The sequence below is a fragment of the Acomys minous genome, assembly GCF_964271855.1.
Source record: "Acomys minous genome assembly, chromosome: 9".
NCBI classification, from domain to species: Eukaryota; Metazoa; Chordata; class Mammalia; order Rodentia; family Muridae; genus Acomys; species Acomys minous.
The window spans coordinates 31,926,482-31,950,032 of record NC_140490.1 but is presented as its reverse complement, the minus strand read 5'-3'; the positions used below and the strand labels follow the sequence as shown (position 1 = coordinate 31,950,032).

The window sequence follows — 23,551 nt, the reverse complement described above, 5'->3', positions numbered from 1 at the left end:
TCAACCTCCACGAATCCACAGCAGCGAGATACAATCTTGATGACATTACTAGAGAAGAAGTGGGTCAAATGCATGGTCACTTGAAAACGGAATGTCAGCTATTCTTTCTACTTCAGTAATTTGATGTAGTGATACTCAAAACACTCGCACAGAGAGAAGGGAAGAAGAGAAAAGAGTCTACACCAAGACAAATAAAAACATTGCTGAAAACACTGTTCCCATATGCCCCTGGGCAGCCTTTCTGGCCTCCAGCCAATGAGTCAAGAAGCATTGTCAAGCATCTAGTGCGAACCAGACACTGAGCCAGTAAGAGAATGTTGAAGACAGACACAGCCTCTGCCTTAGCTTAGTTCACAGTCAAGGGTAAAAGACACGCATTAACACACACCGGAGATTAATGTGAAATAACACAGGATATAAAGACTAGAGTAAGAGGCTAAAAGCCAACTAAGTCACACGGGTCACAAAAGCTTTCTCTATCACGGGGACATTTAAGCAAGACCTGACATGTACAGAGACATCCAGGTAAGCCATAAAGGGAATGAGTGTCAGACGGCTTTCCCCTTACAGAAACCACTGGGATCACGACAGGAAAATGAGGTAGAAAACAACTGAGCAAACGGGCGGAACTGCGTGGCTCATCTGCATGCACGTCACTGGGGGTAATTATCATTTCCTACCGTTAAACCCTAGTTTAAAAAAAATAATTGAACAACTTAAATGTCAATAAAACTTTGTCCTGTCTTGCCACATAAAAGCAAAAGCTAATCATAAACATAATTCCTCATTGATCTATATATTAGGTAGATTTTATTTTTAAAAATCTAATTTATCTTGACTATACTGATTAAAACCCACAGGTTATTTTTAAAAACATGTTTTGACAGCAGTGAAGCTTGGAGCGCATATAATACCAAGAGCAGAAAATGTGTTCAGATCACAAGTCCATAAAATTAACACAAGCCATGGGTAAATATAAGTCATCAAAAAAAAAAAAAAGAGAGACTGAGATAGATATTCAAATGTTATGTAATATATATATTTATATCAAAACATCACATGCTAGCCTATGAGATGTAAAATCTTAAGTGTTAATTAACATTTTGAGGCTAAATGAGTAAGTGAACAAAATGACTGTAACCATCTGCATGCCACAATGGGTGGGAGTGAGGACAAAACGGGGATTTGGGGCTAATATTTGGTCCTGAAAATTCTGACTTCCTCTTGCAGAAAATTGTTTTGCATTATTATCCATGTCTTTCACAGCACACAACGTTTTTCCATGGGATCAACAAATTGGAATAGAGAAGGGAACCAAATATATTCACAAGTGTGCCTGCCCTTTCTGCTAAACCCCAGAGTGTGCCATTTGGATTATTTTTCTTTCCAAACTCAAAAATCCATCCTCATAATCCAAAATCAATTTTTAAAATTATATTAGCATAACCAGGGGTTGAGTCTGGCTCTACAAACCCCATGTCTGGGTTGGGCTGCTAGCACTGGAGAGTATTACAGTTAATGTCTATTAATGTCTACAGCTATTAACTTCCAACAATGACCTCAGCAGATGCTTTAATATGACCAACTTAACCGCCCCTGTGTATAACTACAATGTGCCTACCATGAGGATCCACAGTCCCATTCCACTTTTGAAGGGTAGCAAAATATCCCATCCCAACTATACTGCATTAGTGCAAGGAAAAGGACTTTAAAAACAGCAGATGCAACAAGCATGTTTGAGCCTCTCTTATTCCAGAAGATGGGAATTGACATGCTTATACCAAAGATGTCTTCCCACACACAAAAAAAGTATCACTCTGAGCCAGATGTTGACATGGAAGTGACTATGGACAAATAGAATTACTCTGATCATAGTCACTTTCCTACCCAGCAAATTTCCTGAGCCCAAGTGCCTTTGCCCTGTCATACTGTCACATTTTACTGCTCTTCAGTCAATTCTGCATGTAAATATTCACCCCCAAACTACACCTCTGGATCTTGCTTTCCTTACTTCATAGAAACATTAACTAAAATTGTATGCTTTCTCCTATTCTTTCTTACATCAATTTATCCCCCAGAATCAAAGTTCTATTCCAGCATTAGCATTCTCCGTTTCTAGGGAATTTAAGAAGTGTTCCACTTGGAGAAGAAGAAGAAGAAGAAGAAGAAGAAGAAGAAGAAGAAGAAGAAGAAGAAGAAGTAGTAGTAGTAGTAGTGTGCCATTTGGTCATCACAGAAGTGTTCATGATAAAGAAGTCATCCTCACAGAACTCAAAAATACCCACCAGTAAAAGTAGATACAACCAAACATTCACAGAAGACTAGAAAGGCCTGACTGAAATGGATAAATTCCATCCCTGTCATTTTCCTGACTATGGATGCTAAACTGCATTTCTGCAAAATGCTATAATTAGAATAAACTGGGTAAAGTGTGCCCAGAAATCATTCTGTCCTAGTCTTACAAATGCATGGGAACATGTCATCTGAAAGGAAATTTCACTTTGAAAAAAATCTGAAAGTCCTTAGGTATCTGTACTAATCTGGTCAGATTTGAATAAGGACAGGAAAGTGCCTTTCATATGTAGTATGCTAGCAGTCATTGTTAGTTTGGAAAGATTTCCCAAGCCGTTCTCATGTTCCAGGTCCCGTACGAGGCAGTGGAGTTCAATGGGCAACCTACCCCTTCCCTTTATGGACAGCAAACTCCAATCCAATGGCTCTCTATCTGTGGTTTGTGACCGCTTCGGTGGTCACATATCAGCTATCCTGCGTATCAGATATTTACATTATGATTCATTAACAGTAGCAAAATTACAGTTATGAGGTGGCAATGAAATAATGTTATGGTTGGGGTCACCACCACATGAGGAACTGTATTAAAGGGCGGCAGTGTTAGGAAGGTTGAGAACCGCTGATCTAGGCAGACAAAAGGGCACAAATGGCTTCTGCACTGTGTGAAAAGAGGCAGAAGGAAGAAAAGAAGACAAAGGGGTTCGTTGAGTATTATCTGAAAGAGCTCCCAGAGAAGCAGGGCTTGGGGTGCTGTGTAGGATGTGGACTAGCATGTAGCTCTGCCTCCAGGGGACTACATGGGCAGAGAAATGGCAAACAAGATACCCAGTGGCCATGCTTTCCCCTCCTCGCCCTCACCTGGCATCATTCGGAATAATGGAAGAATATAGTTTGGTACAAGGTTGTGGTGTGCCCTTTGGGTGAGGCTCAACTCTTCCACTCCATAAAAAGAAGCAGGAAGAAAATCTACGGTTTATGTTCGCCTTTAGCAATACAAGATGGTGCAGATGTCAAAATATGCAACTCACTACACAGTGTGGGATGAGCGTCCACAAAAGGCCCGGAGCACATGACTTCTATCCTTATGGCTTCCATGACCCCTGGGATGAGGACAAAGGGCTTGGCTCACAGCCAAAGCTAGGACATAAGAGTCCCTGCTATTGTAGAGACGAGGACGAAACCAAGGAGTCTCCAAAGAGCATAAACCAAACCAGAAATGTTTCTCTTCTTGGGAGATTCAGAGTATTTCAGACATTGCCAACTACACGCTGGAGGAAAAGTTAGTGTGCAGGATCCCAGGCAGTAGGATAGGAAATTAAGACACAGCTGCCTCCTCCTGTTAGTGGAATCGCTGCAGGCCTAAAATACTATGGTTCACTTGGGCCCAGTCTGGATGGAAAGACACAGGTTTCAAATAAGGCTAGACAGGAGAACAGATAAATAAAACTGTGGAATATTCACATAATGGAACATTATGCAGCAGTCAAATCAAATAAAGTAATGCACAGAACCATGCGCATTGGACATTACTCTTGGTACAAGGACAGAAGGGAAATAATGTCTATACTTTTTTCCAACGTGTACTTGGGAAAAAAACCACTGAGAAGATATAAAAGAAAGGAAGCCACTTTTCTTAGTGCCTCTCTGAGAGATGAGACCAGAGCCTAGGTTGTAGGAAGAGGAACAGAAAAGAAACCTCACTTTATAGCTCCTTTTTTAATGTTTGAGCCAATAAATAAGTTACACACACACACACACACACACACACACACACACACACACACATACACACACACATCTTCATTCCACTAAGAATTGAGAATTAAAAGAAGGCTGTAACAACTCGCAGTGGGTGGGAGTGCAAAGCAGCACATGTGAGGAGGGCCCTGTGGTGATGGGAACCGCCACCCACCAGGTTCTAGGCATGGACCTGAGTGCTGATCACACAAGGCTAGTTACAAGGCAGCACACAGATAACATTTACAACTAGACCAGAAAGACAGACATCAGAGAGAGAGAGAGAGCAGATCCCCTACAAGTGGCCAGACTGCAGGTGAGATTCTGCAATAAGACATACAGGTGCTGCTGTTTTTGTTCCACATCAGGCTGACAACTTCCACAATGGAGGGCATGTGACCTCATCGCTCTCCTCTGTCACCTCTTCCTGGACCCCAGAATATAACTGCTAGCTATCCCAAGACCATCAGAAAAGGACCAGAGCACTGAAGATATCCCCTCCCCTCCACATCATGGTCCGGCTAAGAAGACACCCATATCTAGATTTTTTCCTTATGTATGAATCATACTCTCATTTATTTCAGCCAACCTGAATTAGGTTTTCTGTTACTTGCAGCTGAAAACATTCTGCCATATTTAACAGATGATATATTTTATGGTAGCAATATTCATTACTCCACTATTAATAAATAAACTGTCATAGCAGATCAACATATGCAACAACTATGGTTTATTTAGGTGGAACAGCCAATCCAGAGTGTTTATTATGATCATCCAGTAGAGCCTTAAGAATGATGTAACTAGCCAGGCGTGGTGGCGCACGCCTTTAATCCCAGCACTCGGGAGGCAGAGGCAGGCGGATTGCTGTGAGTTCGAGGCCAGCCTGGTCTACAAAGTGAGTCCAGGACAGCCAAGGCTACACAGAGAGACGCTGTCTCGAAAAACCAAAAAAAAAAAAAAAAAAAAAAAAAAAAAAAAAAAAAAAAAAGAATGATGTAACTAACTGTCCTACCAGCTTTGGGCTTTGCAGCTCTCTTCAGAAGTTCCTGTGAGCAGGGCCGAGGAGAAGCAGTGGGAAGGACTCTAAGTCTATAGCTAAGGCCTGCCTGCAGTGCAGAAAAGTGAGGCCTATACTCCTGACTGCAGCTTACACTGTGCCCAGAATCTCCATGTCTAGAAATGCATCCTAAGAAAAGAGCCATGGGCTTGATAACAATTGCATGCAAGTAGTCTGCACTAGTATGCACCAGGAGAAAAAAAATGAAGGAAACCTAAAAGTCTAGCAATCAAGAAATGTTAAGAAATAACATTGCGTTCTAACAGAGCAGTACTTTGGCAGCAATAAGGATATGTCAGAACACACCCAATATAAGGACAAGTGAAAGGGACCCATCTACATGTGACACATGAAGCATGAAGAACAATCAAGTAGAAATGAGTGGTGTCCATCTCTATTGAAACGGTGCTAACTGAAGAGGTCAGTGAAGCCAGGCCAACGTGAAATGGCAATGGCATCTTAAAAGAATATTTCCGCACTTTAAAAAAAAAACTAAGGTAAATCTACTTTCTTATGCTTACGTAAGATTAGTTAGTTAGTTAAAAAGTGAGCTTAACTCATAGAATATTCTGGGCCCTCTGATCAAATTGCTGGCCTCACAGGCTGCAACTTTGTCTAATGTCTGCCTATAGACTCAATGGAGTTAGCAAGAAACAATTTATTTTTGTGTTTTAAAAATAGACTGATGCCAACAGCTGCAAGCTATGCTATGAAGAATGATACAGAAATTTGATGTTTTCAAGTGAATCTGCATTACATAAATGCAGTATGTTTTCTTTAATTCCATAAATACAGTTTTGATGTTGCCAATTTGAGAAAAAAATATTGACATTTCCTTTAAAAAGCCTAGTTTACATTGAAATTCACCCCCTTATTTGAAACTGAATGATCTCAAAAACAGTAAAAATGAATGTTAATTTTCTGTGTCACTGAGGAAAAGAGAGTCCACTCCGAGCTCTGGCTTCACTGAAGTGGAAAGTGAGACCCCAACAAAGGAACCACATGCATGTCAGGTGAGAGCCAGAGCTGGACCCCAAGGTCTCCCAGCTGCCAGTGTTCTGCTGCCTGGTAACAAGAGTAACAATGCTCTCCAGAAGTGACTTTTCTTTCTTAGACCCTGAGAAAGCTAATCCAGTCCTGGGTACAGTCTAGTGAGGGCTTTAGGCTGGCTCCCTCCTGCTCCCTGAGACTCTGCTCTGTGATTCCAGGCACCTCCAGAGCTGGCCAGAGTGGAGAGAACCTCAACAAAGACAAAGCAGCACCATGACTTTTTATGGTCTCTCTGGACCCCGTTTCCAGGGCCGCCTTCTGCCACAGAAACCACGCTCAAGGAAGAAGTGTGTGCTCCTTCACATGGGTCTCTGACACAGGAGACAAAATAGACCTAGAGGTCGCAAACATTATTTGAATCAACAAAACACCAGAATTTTAAAATTAAATGCACATCTTTCTTACTTATGTGGTAGTTAAAAATAGTTTGCCTCAGAAAAATTAAAAAAAAAAAATAATAGAGGTTTGAAGGTGCCGAATTAAAAATGCACCCAGCATTATGTAATCCTTGAAAGATAACAGTTGTTTACTCTGCTTTGATTTCTAAGCTTTCTCTTTGATGACAAATATTAATATTTATCATTTTCTGGTGTCGGACTAATGAGAATCTTAAGTGTTTATGAGAAGGCATTTAAATATTACAGTACTGCAGATGTGTTTGTTTTCTGATTTATATTCCTGTCATTGGCGTCAACTAGCACTTATGCTGGATCCTAGGTGGTATTCACTGGCAGTTTTAGTAAATTCCACATGCCCAGAACTGATGGTCTTTTTATTTATTTCATGATAAAGTGAATATGAGATCTTACCAAATAACGCTGCACTACATGAGTGCACAACTGACCTACGATTCTCAGTGTAAAAACTGACAGACCTGTAACTGTTAGGCAGTAACTGTTGGCAGACAGGTTGAACAATGCACATCCTGTCTCAGGTAGATTGTACTGAATGCTGTGCCAGGCATCTCCTATGATGCACCTTATAGTGTCCACTTGGTGCTCACATCTCCTTCAAGCTTAGTGGTGCTACTATCTCTGTTTAAAAATATCATGGAACTCGGAGAGGTTGATACTTGGTCAAAGTGACACAGTAAGGCAAAGCCTTAAGGTCAAAAATCAATGGGACCTTATGATGCTGAGAAGCTTCTGTAAGGCAGAAGACACTGTCAACAGAACAAACCAACAGCCTACAGACTGGGAAAAGCTCTCCACCAACCCTACATCTGACAAAGGTCTAATATCCAAAATATATAAAGAGCTCAAGAAATTAAACACCACCAAACCAAATAACCCAATTAAGAAATGGGGCTTAGAATTAGAGAATTCTCAACATAGAAATAGCGAATGGCTGAGAAACACTTAAAATGTTCAACATTCTTAGTCATCAGAGAAATGCAAATCAAAAGGACTCTGAGATTCCATCTTACACCCATCAGAATGGCTAAGATCAAAAACTCAAGTGACAGCACATGCTGGCAAGGATGTGGGGGAAGGGGAACACTCCATTATTGCTGGTGGGAGTGCCAATTTGTACAACTACTTTGGAAATCAATCTGGCACTTTCTCAGAAAACTCAATCATGTTCATAGCTGCCTTATTCATAATAGCAGAAACTAGAAAGAATCTAAATGTCCTTCAGTCGAAGAATGGATAAAGAAACTGTGGTGCATTTACAATATGGAATACTGCTCAGCTATTAAAAACAAGGAAATCCTGACATTTGTGAGCAAATGGGTGGAACTATAAATCATCATTCTGAGTGAGTTAACCTAGACCCAGAAAAAATCACATGGTATATACTGACTCATAATTGGACACTAGCCCAAAAGGGATGTCCCATGAAAGTCTTCACTTACCAGTAGATTGGGATAGATGCTGGGACTTCCTATTGGGACTCTAGGTAAGAGAAGCATGGGAGAATGAGGAAATAGGAGGATCTAGAGGGTCCTAGAACCCTACAAGAAGAACATCATGATGGGTGGATCTAGACCCAGGGGGTTCTGCTCAACCTACTGCACCAACCAAGGACAATACATGCAGTAAACATTGAACTCCTATTCAGATCTAGCCAATAGAAAGGATATTCTCCACAGTTGTGTGGAGAGTGGGGACTGACTCTGACATGAACTCTGGTGCCCCATATTTGACCAATTCCCCTTGGTGGGGAGGCCTGGTGGCCCTCAGAGAAAGAATAAGCAGGCTACCAAGATGAGACTTGAATGGCTGTGACCATATGTTCGGGAAGGAGGTCCCCCTCTGTCACAGACCTAGAGGAGGGGAATAGGGTGAAAGAGGGAGGGAGAGAGGAATGGGAGGATACAAGCGAGGGGAAAACAATTGGGATGTAATCTGAATAAATTCATTAAATAAAAAAAGACCAAAAAAAGTGACACAGTAAGGGAGAAACAAAGTCACAAGGCAGTCTTCAGGACAGGATGAAGAGAGCTTCTTAAGAGTCCCTCTTCAGTCTTTCAGTTTGAAAATTCCTGTTATCTGTTCAGCATGAATAATCCATCTGCCAAGGTCAACAGCCATCAGGACAACCCTGACTTTGAGATCTTGATAGTAATAGTGAGGCAAAAACAGAGTGTTCAGTGACAGGTCACGCATTCATATGTTCAGCGATGGGTCATGCATTCACCTGGAGACAGGATGAACAGGACAGTGATGTCCTTCCCACAAGGAGCCAGAGAGGGAAGGCAGACAAAATTCATATCATAAGCCAGTCATGAGCCCTCACATGGGAAAGAAACAGTGGCTATGCAACTTCAAAGAAATGGGTAGAGTGGCCCCTTACCTTTACTCCCCATGCAGTTAAAAATCGACTGACCAGAGAAATGATTCATAGCAACATGACCAGCGCAGACATAAACTGGGCAGGTGTAAAGTTCAACAATGAAGTCTGCTTTGAGGGACCAGTAATGAGATGGTCACAGGCGAATAGCCACTACTTTTGCTTTTTTATAGCACTTACATTCTGGAGCAATAGAGGTCCTTATTAAGACATTATAGGTAAAATAAAGGCTGGGGTTTTTGTTGTTGTTGTTGTTTTATTTTTGGTTTTCTGTTTTATTTCTGGTTTTTTGTTTGTTTGTGTTTTGATTTGTTGCCCTTTGGTTTTGTTGTTGTTATTTCTAAGTCTAGAAGTCCAGGATGAAAAATACACAGGACCTAGCTCAGAGGAAACTACAGTCAATACTATGCTACTGAGACTATCCATGACTCACACTGAGTCACTTCTCCACCTTAGAAGCAGTTTTCCAAATTTTCAGATAAGGAAGTGCTAGTTGGATGAGTCCAGCGGGAGCGGTAAAGCTCTTCTGTCAGTGTCTTGGAGACACGATTAAAACATATGTCGCTTCTTGCTTCAGTCATCAGTTCCTAATAGTTCTTTCCTCTGCCCAGTTATTCTCACTTGTCTGCACCCCTCCAGCAAGACCCTTTTCTTGACTTTCGTGGCCACGTGGCAGAGAAATCAGACCAGGAGGGACACACGTGCTACCCCTCTGGTGGCAGAAGCAGGTGGAACAGACACTGAGCAGAGGCAGGTGAAGGATATAGGAACACCCTAATTATACACATGGAGCTCAATGTCCAGTGAGTGCATGCAAGGAAGAGGAGCCTCAGGAGATGGGAGGCAGTACATCAGCTAGGAAGGAAGGAAAAGGCATCTAGGAGAAGATGCTAGGTGGTGTACCAGATGAAGATGACCTACCATGCAGAAGCAAGCTCCAGCTGCAGCCCTGAGAACCAGCCAGCATTACCCAGTGCTAAGCTTCAATTTCAGGTCAACCTGAGTCACCCTCTACTAACCACAGAGGCTCCTTTAAGCATGTTAAGTTCCTTCCTATCTTAATGTCTGATATAGGCTTCTTCCTCCTGCTGAGAACACCCTTCTGCCAACTGTTGTATGGCCAGGTCTGCTTCATCCTTTATGTAAGTGTCCACTTGATATTCCTGGCTATTCTATCTAAATAGGATACCCAAATCCCCTTTAATCACAGTACTATGTGCTCAACCTTCTTGGACTTGAGGTCTTTTAATAGAACTTTCTGCTAGGTTATTTTCCATATCCACCACAACTCCCTGCATGCTATATCCACACCCAGCACAGTAGCGCACACACAGAGCCACACATCACTCTGAAGTAGTTACCATTACAATCCCCCACCACAGGCCGGCTCATTACCACCCCCTACCCCAGACACCCACACACACTTTTTCTTTGTGAGTGTTTGGGGGATGAAGACAGGGTTTTTCTGTATAGCCCTGGCTGTCCTGTAACTCACTTTGTAGACCATGCTGCCCTCAAACTCATGAGATCCACCTGCCTCTGCCTCCCGAGTGCTGGGATTAAAGGCATGCGCCCCTATGCCTGGCACAATCCCCATTTTAAAGATGAGGAAATAAAGCCTCAGGCAAGAAACAAGCTCAAACGCCTGCACTAGTGGTTAGTAAGACCCACAGTTTGGGTTCAATGTATCTGGATACCTGAGTTCAAAAGTAGTAAACGTGAAAAATTTTTAAAAATAATTACATTTATCAGGTGATCAGTATAAAAAGTGTATCGTTCTAGTGTCTTAATGCTTTTTTCCATCATTAATGAAATGTCCGACAGAACAATGTAAGGGAGGAAAGACTCATTCTGGCTCGAAGTTTTAGACCATTCTGACAGGAAAGGCAGACCAGGGTGTCTCAGATCTCATCAGCGAAGGCTTGGGGTGAAGGCTGTTTACCTCACAGCAGACAGGAAGCAACGAGTGATACCAGAACCCAGGGCTGGGCAAACCTACCAGCGAAAGTCTTCCTCCTAAAGGTTCTATACCCTCCTACACCTGAGCAACCAGCTGATAAACAAGCATTCAGAACATAGCCTTGTAGAGACATTTTAGATTCAGACCACAATTACCACCAAATTCAAACCTTCTAATAAAGTCTGTACGATTACATCCATCGTACAGAGAACAAGACCTGCCAAGTGAAAGAACTTGTTCAAAATGCTCCTTGACTAATAATGAAGATAGATAAACATACAGAGAGGCAGGTGAATAGATGGCCGGATAAATAGATTTGTGGATTCTAAACAATTCTTTCTCATTCCATTAAAACAGAACAATAAACTCGCAGCCGCCATGAAGTTCTAGAACTTGGCTATTTCAAGTGAGGACCATGAGCATGAACAACAACTTGAGCGACTGCTGAAAGCACAGATGCTTCTGGCCTCGCTGGGACCCGCACACACAGCCCCAGCCAGCCCTTGACCCACAGGAGTTGGGCGCAGCTGTTCAATCTGCACTAGAAAGTAAGCCCAGCCAATTCCTCCAGGCCAGGGAAACCTTGGCCTACTGCCTTCTGGAAGTTCAGGAGGCCAAAGGAAGCCTAAGCTTAGAAGATGCTTCATCCCCTGATCCACAAAGCCAAGAGGGGGCCTCAGATGCAGATTTGTCTGTGGCTGTTGGCTGATAAAGCTGCCTGGCCTTTCTTTCACCCTTTAAGCCAGAAGAACTTAGGAGCTAGGATTTCAAATACAGTAGCCACCTGTTGGCTTTATGCCCTCAGGATCATTTTCCCCCTGGTCAAAGTATCACCATCCCTATGTACTCAGACCATCTCTGCATTCAGACACACATGCTGTGCACATGGTGTGTGCCCATTCCCTTTGGGCACACCTCTCATCTCGGAGATAGGAATGTGCTCCCAGCCTGCCTCACTCTGGGTACTAGAATAATTCTAAGCAGTAGGCTCACAACCCCAGCTGGAACACCTTCAATCTATGTTAATTATTTGGATATTATGCTCAAGTGGATCTATTTCAGCTAATAAAATAATGGAGTCTCCAAGTTTGATGGAAAATCTGAAAACCTTAAAATGTGTTATATTTGGTATGTCTTATATTAAGGTTTGAAGCTAGCCTGATTAGAGTTGCCATATTTTAACCCACGCGGACTGCGTTCTAAGGAACAGTTTGCAGTGCTGGATAACACTTTAAAATCAGCTAGACCCTAAGTGATCTAACAGAAGGGCTGTGGTACCTCTCTCTGGCAGCCAGACTTTAGACACTGTTATTAATACCTGAGAGACACTATTTTTTACAAAGAAGATTTGTAGTTTGGCTCACAGTTTCAAGACCTTAGTAGAAGATCATTGCTCTGCCTTTCTGAGTCTCTACAGAGGCAGGAGAGCAGTCATAAGGATGTGCGGGCAGAGGAAGCTCTTCAGAAGATGGCGACCAGCAAGCAAAGACAGAGACACAGGAGGGAGCCCATCCTCCAGCTGGGCCCCACCTCTGAAAATTCCCACAACCTCTCAGTAATGCTATCAAATGCAGAGTCTATCAAGAGATAAAACCATTGATTAGGTCAGAACCCTCAAGATCCTCAGTCCCCTGAAGCCAATGCAGGAGCCCAGGAGCCTTTGGAAGTAGGCATCCCATCGAAGCCGTGAGAGTAACTTAGTTTCTACTGTCCTAGAATATAACTATTCATTTCTCTAACATGTCCCCGCATGGTTGAGTGTGCCAGGGTCTGTACCCTAAGACAGACCATCCAAACAGTGGGCCAGATCCAGTGAAAATGAGTTACTACGATGTAGTAACTAGGACGCCAGCTTAACTTCACTCAGACAGATGACTGAAGAAACAAAACACTTTCCTGACTGCTCCACTCAACAGCCCTCTTGTTGATAGTCGTCACACACGCAACATGCCTCTCTTCCTTCTGCCTTCTGCTTCCTCCCACCCGCTTCCTCTCTGCAGCCTCACCCCTGAGAAGGCTACACAGGAATTGCCAGTGCTCCAGGGTTGACGCAGCTTTTTTTTTTTTTTTTTTAATGCAGGCTCTACTTCTTTCCTCTGCTTGTCCTAAGGGCCCTGGTTCGGTATGTACAGTCCTGCTGCCACTGCTTAGGCAGCTCTTGACACAGTGTGGATTCTATTCTTCGGGTAACTCAGAGTCTAAAGACAAAGGTTTGTTGTTGTTGCTGCTGTATTTTGGTGGATTTGTTGGTTGTTTTTTTTTTCAAGTGAAGACATGGGAAAGAGCCTTTCAGAAAATGAAAATTTTCTTCTTACCACGTACCACAAACTTCACTGATTAGATGACTACAGGCTGTAATCTCCTCCTACTAAACAGCACATGCATTAAACCTCATAGGGAGTACTGACACCTCAACATAATCTATGATGGGTTTTAGCTCCAGTAACTGTGAGTCTGAGAAACTGCAAAATACTATGCATTTTAATAGAATTCTGATTGCTAATAGCAATAGTCAAGCCTGGGAAAAAAAAATAAAAGTGGGTGCGTGGTAATAAACACAGACTTAGAAGCTGTCTTCACATCCCAGAATACAGCCAACTGCACCTTCTGTGAACTTCCTCAGCAGCTTCTCAATTTTCTCTTTTATTTATATTTAATTCATCATAAAAAGGAAACATAGGCCATAACTCTAAAAATGCCATGACTCTGAAACACGTGATGTTTAACTGTATTAAGCTCAATGGCAGCATCATCCTTCTTCCTGTGGTTTCCTTTTCTCTCTATGGAGTGAACACACCAGGAAACCAAAGCTACTACATTGTAAAATAGCCCCCCGCTGAGCAGAGAGGCTCAGCAAATGCTGGCAAATAAAATCATGGTGTAGGTTAATATATATTCAGGCCAAGAATACTCCTAGGCACTTGATAAGGTTTTAAATATAATTATTCAGGCATAAGTTTGTGCATTTCCTACAGGTGGAACAAAGCTTTTTAAAAAGAAAGGGTTCTGGCAGTGATCAGAATCTGCCTCGCCCCTAAAGGTGCCACCTTGGCATAGTCTTGTGCGGTGGCAGCTAAACAGCAGCCGGGAAAGGAAGACTCTCTCAATACCTCCCAGGCAGCTGCAAGCGGCCATAGATTCCCTTTGTGAAGGAGATAAAGTGTTCCTTCCCACTACCAACAAGAGAGTCACTAAGTGCCCAGCAAACCTGACCAAGCAGCCTTCATTCCCCACCCACTTCCCAAGGCATCTTCTCCCAGCTCACCCTCCCACCCATCTCTTCCCCAGAAGATCAGATCTCCTCTTTGGAGCGTTCGTTCTCTGAAGTCCTCCACATGTGTACATAATAAAAAGCTCCCCTTCTTCAATTGCCTCGTTGTTTGTTTTCTTTGTAGGGCCCTAGAAGCAGGACCTAAGACCATAGAGGAAGTTTTCTTCCTCTTCGGTCTCTACAGTATAAATGATTCAGAAAATAAAAGGTATTTAATCAAAGTATTTTAATTAATCTGCCAATGGAAAATGGGAGTGATTATTTAAGAAAAGGAGCCAGACTTTCAAATAGGCAGCTCTGAGGAAGCCATGCATTTCAGCAACTGAACTGAAAACAAAGACTGTCACTAGTAAGAGCGGCTTGTATTTTTTTTTCTGAAAAGTCCTTTAGACTCCTGTGCAATACTGGCATGGGTTCTGAAAATGTCTTTTAAACATGGTTTTAGTGAATTATTTGTTGTTGTTGTTGTTGTTGTTGTTGTTGTTGTTTTCAGTTAAGAATGAAACTAACTAAATACCAGGAAGAAGGGCCTTACCTGAAAGTCCCCATGAGGAGAGTCACGACTTGGAAGCAGGGCTAGAGATACACTCTAGAGTGGGATCCGGAGGAGCGCGGCACTGCGGGTGAGCCGAGGCCATATTCCAGGACACCGCCTATACTTGACCCAGCTCCAGGAGAGCCCTGAGTGAGGCATCTCGCATCGTCCTCTCCCGAAGCCTTCAGATGCTACTACCTAGTTATCTCGTTCCATAACTACACCATTTGAATCACCTGAGAAACTTCAAAATGAAAACAGCCACAGCTGCCCCGTTTGCCAATCAGAACACAGCTGTCTGCTTGAGACTGACTAGCCCCCGCAGGGACAGGGGAATCTAACAGTAGCCAGCGCTGAAAAACACTTATTAGAAAGCAATCAAAACAGATTAATATTATAGACAATATAATTTTATAGAAATTATAATATAATATAATATTATTATAGAAATTAATACATTTCCATCTGAATGCCTCAAATTCCCTTCCTAATAGTTGAAATTTTAACTTAAATATATTACTTAAAGGATCTTGGATTTTTTTTTTCCCATTGAGTTCAGAAAGGCTCAACTGCAGTCTGAAATATATGTATCTGCCAGGGATGGGATGCAGGAACTGTGACCTTAAAATATCTTAAACTGAAGAAAGGAGAGGAAAGTATCAGAAACAAAGTTTTATTGTCATTCTTCCCTCTTTCTCCCTGAAGCAGGTTGTAAAATCTAGGAAGGATTTTCTGCCTTCCGTGAAACAGGCCGTAAAGCCCTCCTGAGAAGCAGCTGCCCTGGGCTGGGGTCATGGTGAAGAATCTGACCCACTGGGCCTTTATATTCTTCCGGTTATTAACATTACATCACACAGTTGTTACCTGATCCTGCTCACCATGATTCAACCAACCTCATCAAGGTTTACCCACCCTCAAGTGTGTCATTACCTCCTAAGGACTCCATATGATGTAAAACTTACAGAACATATATTTGCATAGTTTTCAAAAGTTGTTTGCCTGTCTTTTGCTTGGGGGGGGGGGAGGCGGTTAAGAGGAAGGGGAGTCCCTTAGCCATGAGCCTAGGATGAATGAAGAAAAGATAAGGCTGGAGAACTTCCAGACATCGTATGGGAGACATAAGCTAAAGCAGTAGAGTTAAAGATAATATATTCCATTCAACATTCAACATATGATAACAAGGAAGCATGAAACAGAATCCACAAAGCTGTGATTTTATTTATTTATTTTAGGTTAGTTGACTTTGACAGTGTCTTACCTGGTAGTCCAGCTTGGCTTACAGCTCACTATGTGGCCCAGACTGGCCTTGAACTCACAATCCCCCAACCACTACCTGCTGAGGACTGAGACTGCAGGAGCATGCCACCATGCTTGGCTTATGGTTTTGTTGTTTTGTTGTTGTTGTTGTTTTATTACTATGAAAAATAACAGTGAAGTGAGAGGCTGCTCTACACTGAAGACAGCTACTGGGTTAAGCACTTGCTGTGGGTTATGCAGAAATCAATGCTAAGAGAGACTACAATACTTTGCCCTGAGTCACACAGACAGCAGGACCAACATTAAAAACCAAAGCCCTTTGTTTATAGGGTCTGGCATGGGTTAAATAAGAATGACCTCCATGAGCATCTGTGTTTGAATACTTGGTCCCCATTTGGTGAAACTGGGAAGGACTGGGGGTGTGGCTTGTTGGAGGAGGTGTGTCCCTGGGAGTGGGCTTTGAGGTTTCAAAGGACCCATTCCCTTCATCCCCGGTGCTCTTTCTCTGCCTCTGGGCTGCAGATCAAGATGTGAGCTCTTCCCTGTGCCTGCTGCCATGCCTTTGCTCAGCTATCCTCTGAATCCTCGCACCCTCTGAAACTGTAAGCTCAACTGAATGCCTTCTTTCCTAAGTTGCGTTGCTTGCCGTGTTTTGTCACAGCAACAGAAAAGCAACTAAGACAGGTTTCATCCTCTTACTGACTCTCACCTCTGACACAGACAGCCTAAGGACTGCTTAAATACTTGCTATTCAAAGGACAGTCCATAAAACAGCATCAAGAGCCCACTAGGAAGACTGGCTTTCTGGTCTACTCCAGATTCACAAAATCAGAAGCTACATTCTGAAGTCAACAGGACACATGAGTGCACACAAATGTCCAAGAAACACAGATCAATATATCACCTCTTCAAGGCTCAGGTAACACCACAGAAGAGTGGGGTGTGGGAAGAATGAGCGCTACAGAAAGGAGTTGTCCAGGTAAGCAAGAGACGTTACACTAACGAACTCATCTGATTGTATATGATTTGTACAAGGTTGAGCCCATCAACATTTCCACATGAACACATGAGGGGCTCATGAGGCCTCAGAGTAGATGAGGTGCCATTGAGCTAACAGAAGTCTAACAGAAGCCTCAGAAAGAGCTGGGATTTGAATCCCAGGACGCCATGTGACTGATGTGTGTTGCTTTTATGTGGATGGCTGTTTCGTCTAAGAAGTCAAAGGCATGGACATGTTCATAGATAGCCCTTTGGAAGATGACCTCAAATGCTGGGATTTCTCTCCACGTGCTCATGTTGAAAGTACTATAACCTGTATCTTACATTTCAAAGCTGCATTGCTCCGTTGAAAGAGAAAAGTAAGATTGAAGAAAAGGCTATGGGAGCACTAATGAAGAAAAGGCTAATGGTGCTCTGGGCTGCTAATGAATGCAAGTCCACAAACACATTCTCGGAGGTCTTCTAGTGCCCAAGCAGTGCAGGGTGGAACACAGCAGACAACCACTTGGGTGCGTGCTGGAAGTCACCGAGGCTGACTGGAGGAGCGTCTTGCATAGTGACTTGTTCTGAACGTTTAGACACAATTTACAAAGCTGTTATGTCATTATCTAATTATCCAGAAGTCATCTCTCACAGGGAAAAGGTGAGAGGTGCTTGCTTACATATCTGCGAGTACATAACTGAAGGGCCTGTGTGTCTTCGCAACCAACGCTTTGTGTAACATCCCCATCCTATGTACATTCCCAGTACCTTACAGCAAAGTGTTAGATTGTGACATCTGCGAATGTAAAAACAGCATCAAGCCCTCACTCTCTCATCTCTGGAGGAACAGAAAAGTATCGGGAACCAAAACAAAACTAATGCCGAAAATAGAAATGGAACATATTGAAGCTGCTTGTACATCCGAACTAATAGGAGACCACAAAAGCATCCGCCAAACATGCCACCAGATATTTACAGGAATGTGGTGGGGTAAGGACACCAGAGGAGGCGAGCACAGCCCTGCAGGTTATATGCAGCTCTGTGAGGCCTCAGGATCCCTCTTCCCCTTGACCAAGGCATGGGAGAAAGGCTGCTGGCTCACTTATCTCTAAAAGGAAAAAGACGGAGATGAGCCCTACGGCGTTCCAGCTCTAGTACATTGGGAATTTTCCTTTAAATGTCTCTCGCATCTGAAGAGATGAGGACATAAGATGCTCGGGAAAACACTTGTTGAATTAATGAAATAGGACAACTTTACCAGCTAGAAAAGGGACTTTAGAACAACTGGTCCTAGTGTGTGGCCTATGAAGAACTATTCTTGGGATGGGGTAGGGTATGGGATAACATTAGCTACATAGCCACACGTCTGCTGCTCCTGGTGGCTTGTTACTGTTGGAAACAAGATCCTGAGTAGTAGTTTCATCTCTGATATAAACCAACCACATGACCTTAGGCTCAGCCTCCTTGGGACCGGTTTCCTCATCACTGAAAGAAAGTGCATTTCATATACACACACACACACACACACACACACACACACACACTATATATATATATATATATATATATATATATATATATATAATTTTTAAAAACCTTTACTGCCTGCAATTGTTCAGAGATCTTTGCCTCGGACTTAAATAATCTCAAAAGGTATTGCAGCGATAGCACTTAGTGTCTAATTACAGAAGCACCACTGTGCAGTTGAAAGGTTTTGTATTCTATAATCTGATAGACAAGAGTCTCTGAGTTCTGTGAGGTAGGGTCTTTTGCTAGGAAGAAACTCAAACAGAGGTACTATATACAATCCTAATACTTCTATAATCCAGCTGGCTTAACTTGAAAAGTTGCTTAACTTTCCTACCTTTTGTCCGATAATCAGTTTGATGGATTAAAAAAATACATACACACACACACACACACACACACACACACACACACACACACACACATATGTATATACACCATGTCACTTTAAAGGAGATTAAATTATATCTGAATCTAATATGCAATAAAACATATAGCTCAATTTTCATACATCCGTGAAACCATGGACAGCTTTCTTTTCAAGCTTTTTATTATGGGAACTATTGAATGATTTGGAGACCATGTGAGCATCCTTTAAGTTCACCTGTAATGTTTTGAATAGCATATGCAATCAGAAAAGAAAAAAAGGAAAAAAAAAGGTGCAGGGAATCTTCATTAAACATTTCTCTTACTCTCGTCTTAATCAAGCAGGTGGGCCAAGAAGGCAGGGCATGTGGGAGTCGTAGTTCTAAGGGAAGGGATTACTTCTTGGGTGCCCGTGTAGTAAGACTTCAATTCCCAGAAGACAATCTCGTCGGGCCAAATGGCACGTTGGGAGTTGAAGTACCACGCCAGTAGAGTGCAATCAAAGAGGACTACAAATCCCAGAAGCCTCCGCAGCCAAGGTCTTGAGCCATAAAACGTATCCTGAAACTGGAGCTTAAGTACAGGTGCGCAAAGGGCTGCACTCGGCAGAACAGGCCTATCCCTGAATAGCGTTTGTCAAAAACAACCACTTGGTATTTTCAGCACATTTCTGAGACCGAAAATAAGCAGTTTTCAAATGACAAACTTTCGAGAGCCTAGCATCAGTGTTGATTACAGCTTCAAAGAGATTTTCGGGCCACTTAAGCAGCCAGCATTAAGCTGGTTTTTATCCACAGCAGACCGCTGAGCTTATGGTCCAGGGTCACACTGCAGAGGCAAGAGTGGCTCAAGTTCCAGCGACCTGCCTTCTTCCTAATACAAATGGTTACCGTTTTCAATCCCCTAGTGTAAAACCACGAAGGCATAGGGTCCAACTGGTGACGAATTCTAGCACCAAAGTGAATTCATGTGGGTTTGTTTTTCTTTGTTGTATGTTTTATATTTATCAAATACAAATTATTTAATACCGAAACATTGTCCTCTGTGTGTCTTGTTCTCCAGCTGCCCTGGCCCCTGTTCAGACCTTTGGGGACACCTAAGCTAGGTATCTATTTAACACAGACCTGTTTGGGTTAAAGATTCCTGCCACTCATCTACGAAACTAAGGAACTATCCAAAACTAGTCACAGCCAACTACACTTAGAGGACCCGCTGGCCCGACCCCGTGCCTCAGTTTACCCCGAGGGGGGGATTGAGGCTAGAACAGGTGCTCAAGAGCTGGGGCGCCTGAGTTCATCCCAAGAAATCTCAGGAGGTGGGCTAGTCCTCCTGGCAGACCTCAGGGGAGCGGTGCTGGCCTGTCCCCGCCCCGCCGGCCGCAGGGGTACTGACCAGACGCGCGTGGAAACCCAGCCCGCGCCCCACATTCTGTTCCACTTGGGCTCGCCTCTCGCGCCCCTACCTTCCAAGATCTTGGCGTCTGGAATGAAAGGCAGAGGGCGGGAGCGCGGGACAGGAGCGCCGCCTGAGGGTGTCCCCCAGTGGGATGGGCCGGGATGCTGAGGGGAAAGTCCCACAGCAGGACGAACCCAGACGAACTACAATCCCCACACCGACCCGCGTCAGGGGCGGGGGCCAAGATGGCTTCTCATCTAGACACAGGCAAGGGAGCCAATAAGCGAAGAGCACGAGACTACGCTGACCAATCGAAGCCAAAGGGCAGTAACGCCAATTCTAAGCGTGAAAGAGTATCTGAGGTGAGATGTCCGATTTGAAAGGAATTTTTGTCTTAAGTCACACAATCTTTGCCTTTTTTCAAATGGAAAAAGAAACACGATTGTTTTTCTCTTGAAATTAAAGCCCGCTCTGTACATTAGCTTGCTTTCCTCCGAAAAGAGCTCCTTAAGACTTTTATATTTCTCCCAGGACACGTTCCCAAAGTCCCTACTTGATCCAGCATACCTTCTGCCTTCCCTGACATCCTAACAAAATCACACCACAATCTTCCCGTGCTTTTTTCCCCTGCCTTTATCCTCTGCCCTTGCAATAGTTTTCAACTAGGCTCTTACCACAAAACAAGTTACTAGTCTGTTTTTTATTGTCTTACTGTCCCACCAGGACACAAGACCTTGAGGAAGTAAGTTTGTATTCGGCTACAATATTTCTTACGCCCAGGCCAAGGGAGTGAAACAAAGAGGCAAACATAGTAAATAAGTTTTGAATAATTGAATGCTATCTAGAGACGACCTTCCTCTGCTCCGCCTGTCTCTTGTGCATATCAATTAAACTCATCTCTGATCACCAAGGGCCTTGTATGCCTGCTCTTTTACATTTTAATTCAAAATCATTTCCTCAATATATTCCATACCAGAAGCTACATGAGTACGGGGAAAAAAAAAATCATTGACTTGGCCAATTCTGAACCTAAACATGTTCTGGGGGAAGGGGGAGAGGGGAGTGGGAAGGCAGGGAACCTTAATTTTCCCAGAAGTGCAGTTGCAAATTACAGAACAACTAAATGTCACACGGTCACGCAGCTCCTTAGCAGGACCTACCTATACCACTACACACTGCTCTTCCTTCTTAGCGCCGCCCCCTTCCTTTTTCTTCCAATTCTCTCAAATCTGAATACAGGGAAAGGTATTTGGTAGTGTTCTTTAATGTTGTGAAAAACAAAACAAGTAGCAGCGATGCTTGGACAAACCCTAAAATATGCCCCTAATTTCTGCAGCACGGCATTCTTCTTTCCCCTTGCTTTTCTTTCGTTACATGCACCAAGTCTCAGTTCTCCCATCCTTTCTGAACTTGAGCCCCATGCAGAGTGGACGTAGCACCCTGGTGAGAAATACTGATATCCTCGCAAGTTAGACTCTCAGAGAATGTCACACCAGGTTGCGGTCAAATTATGCCTATAACACTGAGACACTAGGGAAATTGTGAATCAGGATGCAATTGAAGAGAATTACAGTTAAAATGGCAGGAACGCAGGTCAGTAGGTGTACAGACTAATTTTATGCATGGGGACTAAAAGCCCCTCCGGGCTTCCTAGCATCTGCTTCTCGCAGTTTGGCTTTATTTTCTATAGTACAGTCCTTTGTAGCTTTTATAAGCAGAGAGTTGGCTCACCAGCCCCAGCTTTCCTCAAGCTGATCAGCATGAGAGGTTTCACCACATGTGTCTACTGTGGTGCCAAACTAAATGTGGATTAAAATCACTGGGCCGTATGAAACGAGGCATCTCAACACTTACCCACCCCCCAAGGTAGTGTCAGCTTATAGTCATTACATTTCCTACTTAAAGGAGAACGTGAACACATTTAAGATGTAAGGTTGGTCTAGTGATGGTGATCGCGTTGGCAAACAGTGTGATATTAGCACAGCTATATGAATATAGGCACTCTGCTGCGAATGTTTCTGACTTAAAAGTCAGCTCTGACCTTCAGCAATACATGCATTTGTAAAGAACACCAACGAGTGGCACTGGCCTCGGATCCAGAACGTCTTAAGTGCCAAGACAATCAACAGGGAGATTACAATGGAATCTACCAACTGATTGGACAATCACTATGGCTTGGGTTTCTCCAGAAGCAGATCCTGAGACAGATACTCAACATAGAGTTGCTATATTACACAGGTAATTACAGGAAATACCAGGAAGAGAACAGGAAATAGAAAAGTGAAATAAGGAAGGGAAAGACATGCAAAATATTTTTTTTTAAAGTCCCCAGTCCATCACGTTACCTGTAGTAGCAACTGCAGCTCATGCCCCTGGGCATCTTGGGAAGCCATGCCGAACTGAGTGGTCCCACCAGGAAAGCAAAAGACCTGGGTTGTTGAAGCCATGCCGTTGGAAGTAAGAGTACAGGGCACCAGAAGAGATCTGCTACAGCTGGTTCTTGGAGACTAATGGAGTAAGAACAGTTCTCAATTGTGTGCGTGCGTGCATGCATGAGTGAGTACATGCAGGGGTGTGTGCATCCAAGCTGCTTGCCACCTTACTTGACCTTGCATCTTTATCGTATGGACAGCTATGACAGCCTTTCCTTTCTAAAATCCTTACGAAGGCATACAAAGCAAACAGGAACTCTGGAAATCAGGAATTCTTGGGGGAATCTAAGAGGAGACACAACAAGTAAGGTGCATAGGGAAAAGGTCAAGAGATGGGGAAAGGAGACTCTGAGAAAAAATACTACTGAAGATGCATTCATTTTATTTTTTTTAATCTCCCAATCTTGAAGAAATATGGTGCTTCACGGGGCACGGGGACGGAAAGCAAAGATCTAGGTAGCCTGGAGGCCCAGAAGACACTTTTTTTGTGTGTGTGAAAGAGTTCTTCTGTAAGTCATTCAAAGCAAACAGCTTCACTTAACGTTGTCGTCACTATTTGTCATTCTGCCTATCCTGTGTCTCCTGCAAATATAACACAGGCTCTGAGAAGCGAGCACTTCCTGATAGACTTACTCCTCAGTGGGAGTACAGGAAGGAGTCCGCTGCCATAGCCCAGAGGACTCAAAGAATAAAAGCACTACAAGGGCCCCTGTAGCATTAAGGGTCCTGAGGCAAAGGACCACAGATGCCATCCTGGCCATCTTCCATTATAACAAACATAGGATTTTCCTCCCAGGTAGAGAGCCTGGAGATCACATGCTGTAGTCCCCAAAACATCCTCCTCAAGCTCATAAGACCTACAAAGACATCTTCACTATGGACACGGTTTCAGAACTAA

General features: G+C 43.2%; 1 protein-coding gene across 1 annotated transcript in view; it reads right to left on the bottom strand.

Annotated features, from left to right (window-relative positions):
* LOC311605058 (uncharacterized protein) overlaps positions 1-22,668 on the bottom strand; it is a gene marked incomplete at its 5' end in the record, with an annotated part of 775,689 nt that extends 753,021 nt beyond the window's left edge. Inside the window, 2 exons of the mRNA XM_084795350.1 lie at positions 20,289-20,424; positions 22,567-22,668. Of these exons, the coding sequence (XP_084651476.1) occupies positions 20,289-20,424; positions 22,567-22,668 (238 nt within the window). The remainder of the gene's footprint in view (positions 1-20,288; positions 20,425-22,566) is intronic.
* Positions 22,669-23,551: the final 883 nt, after the last annotated feature.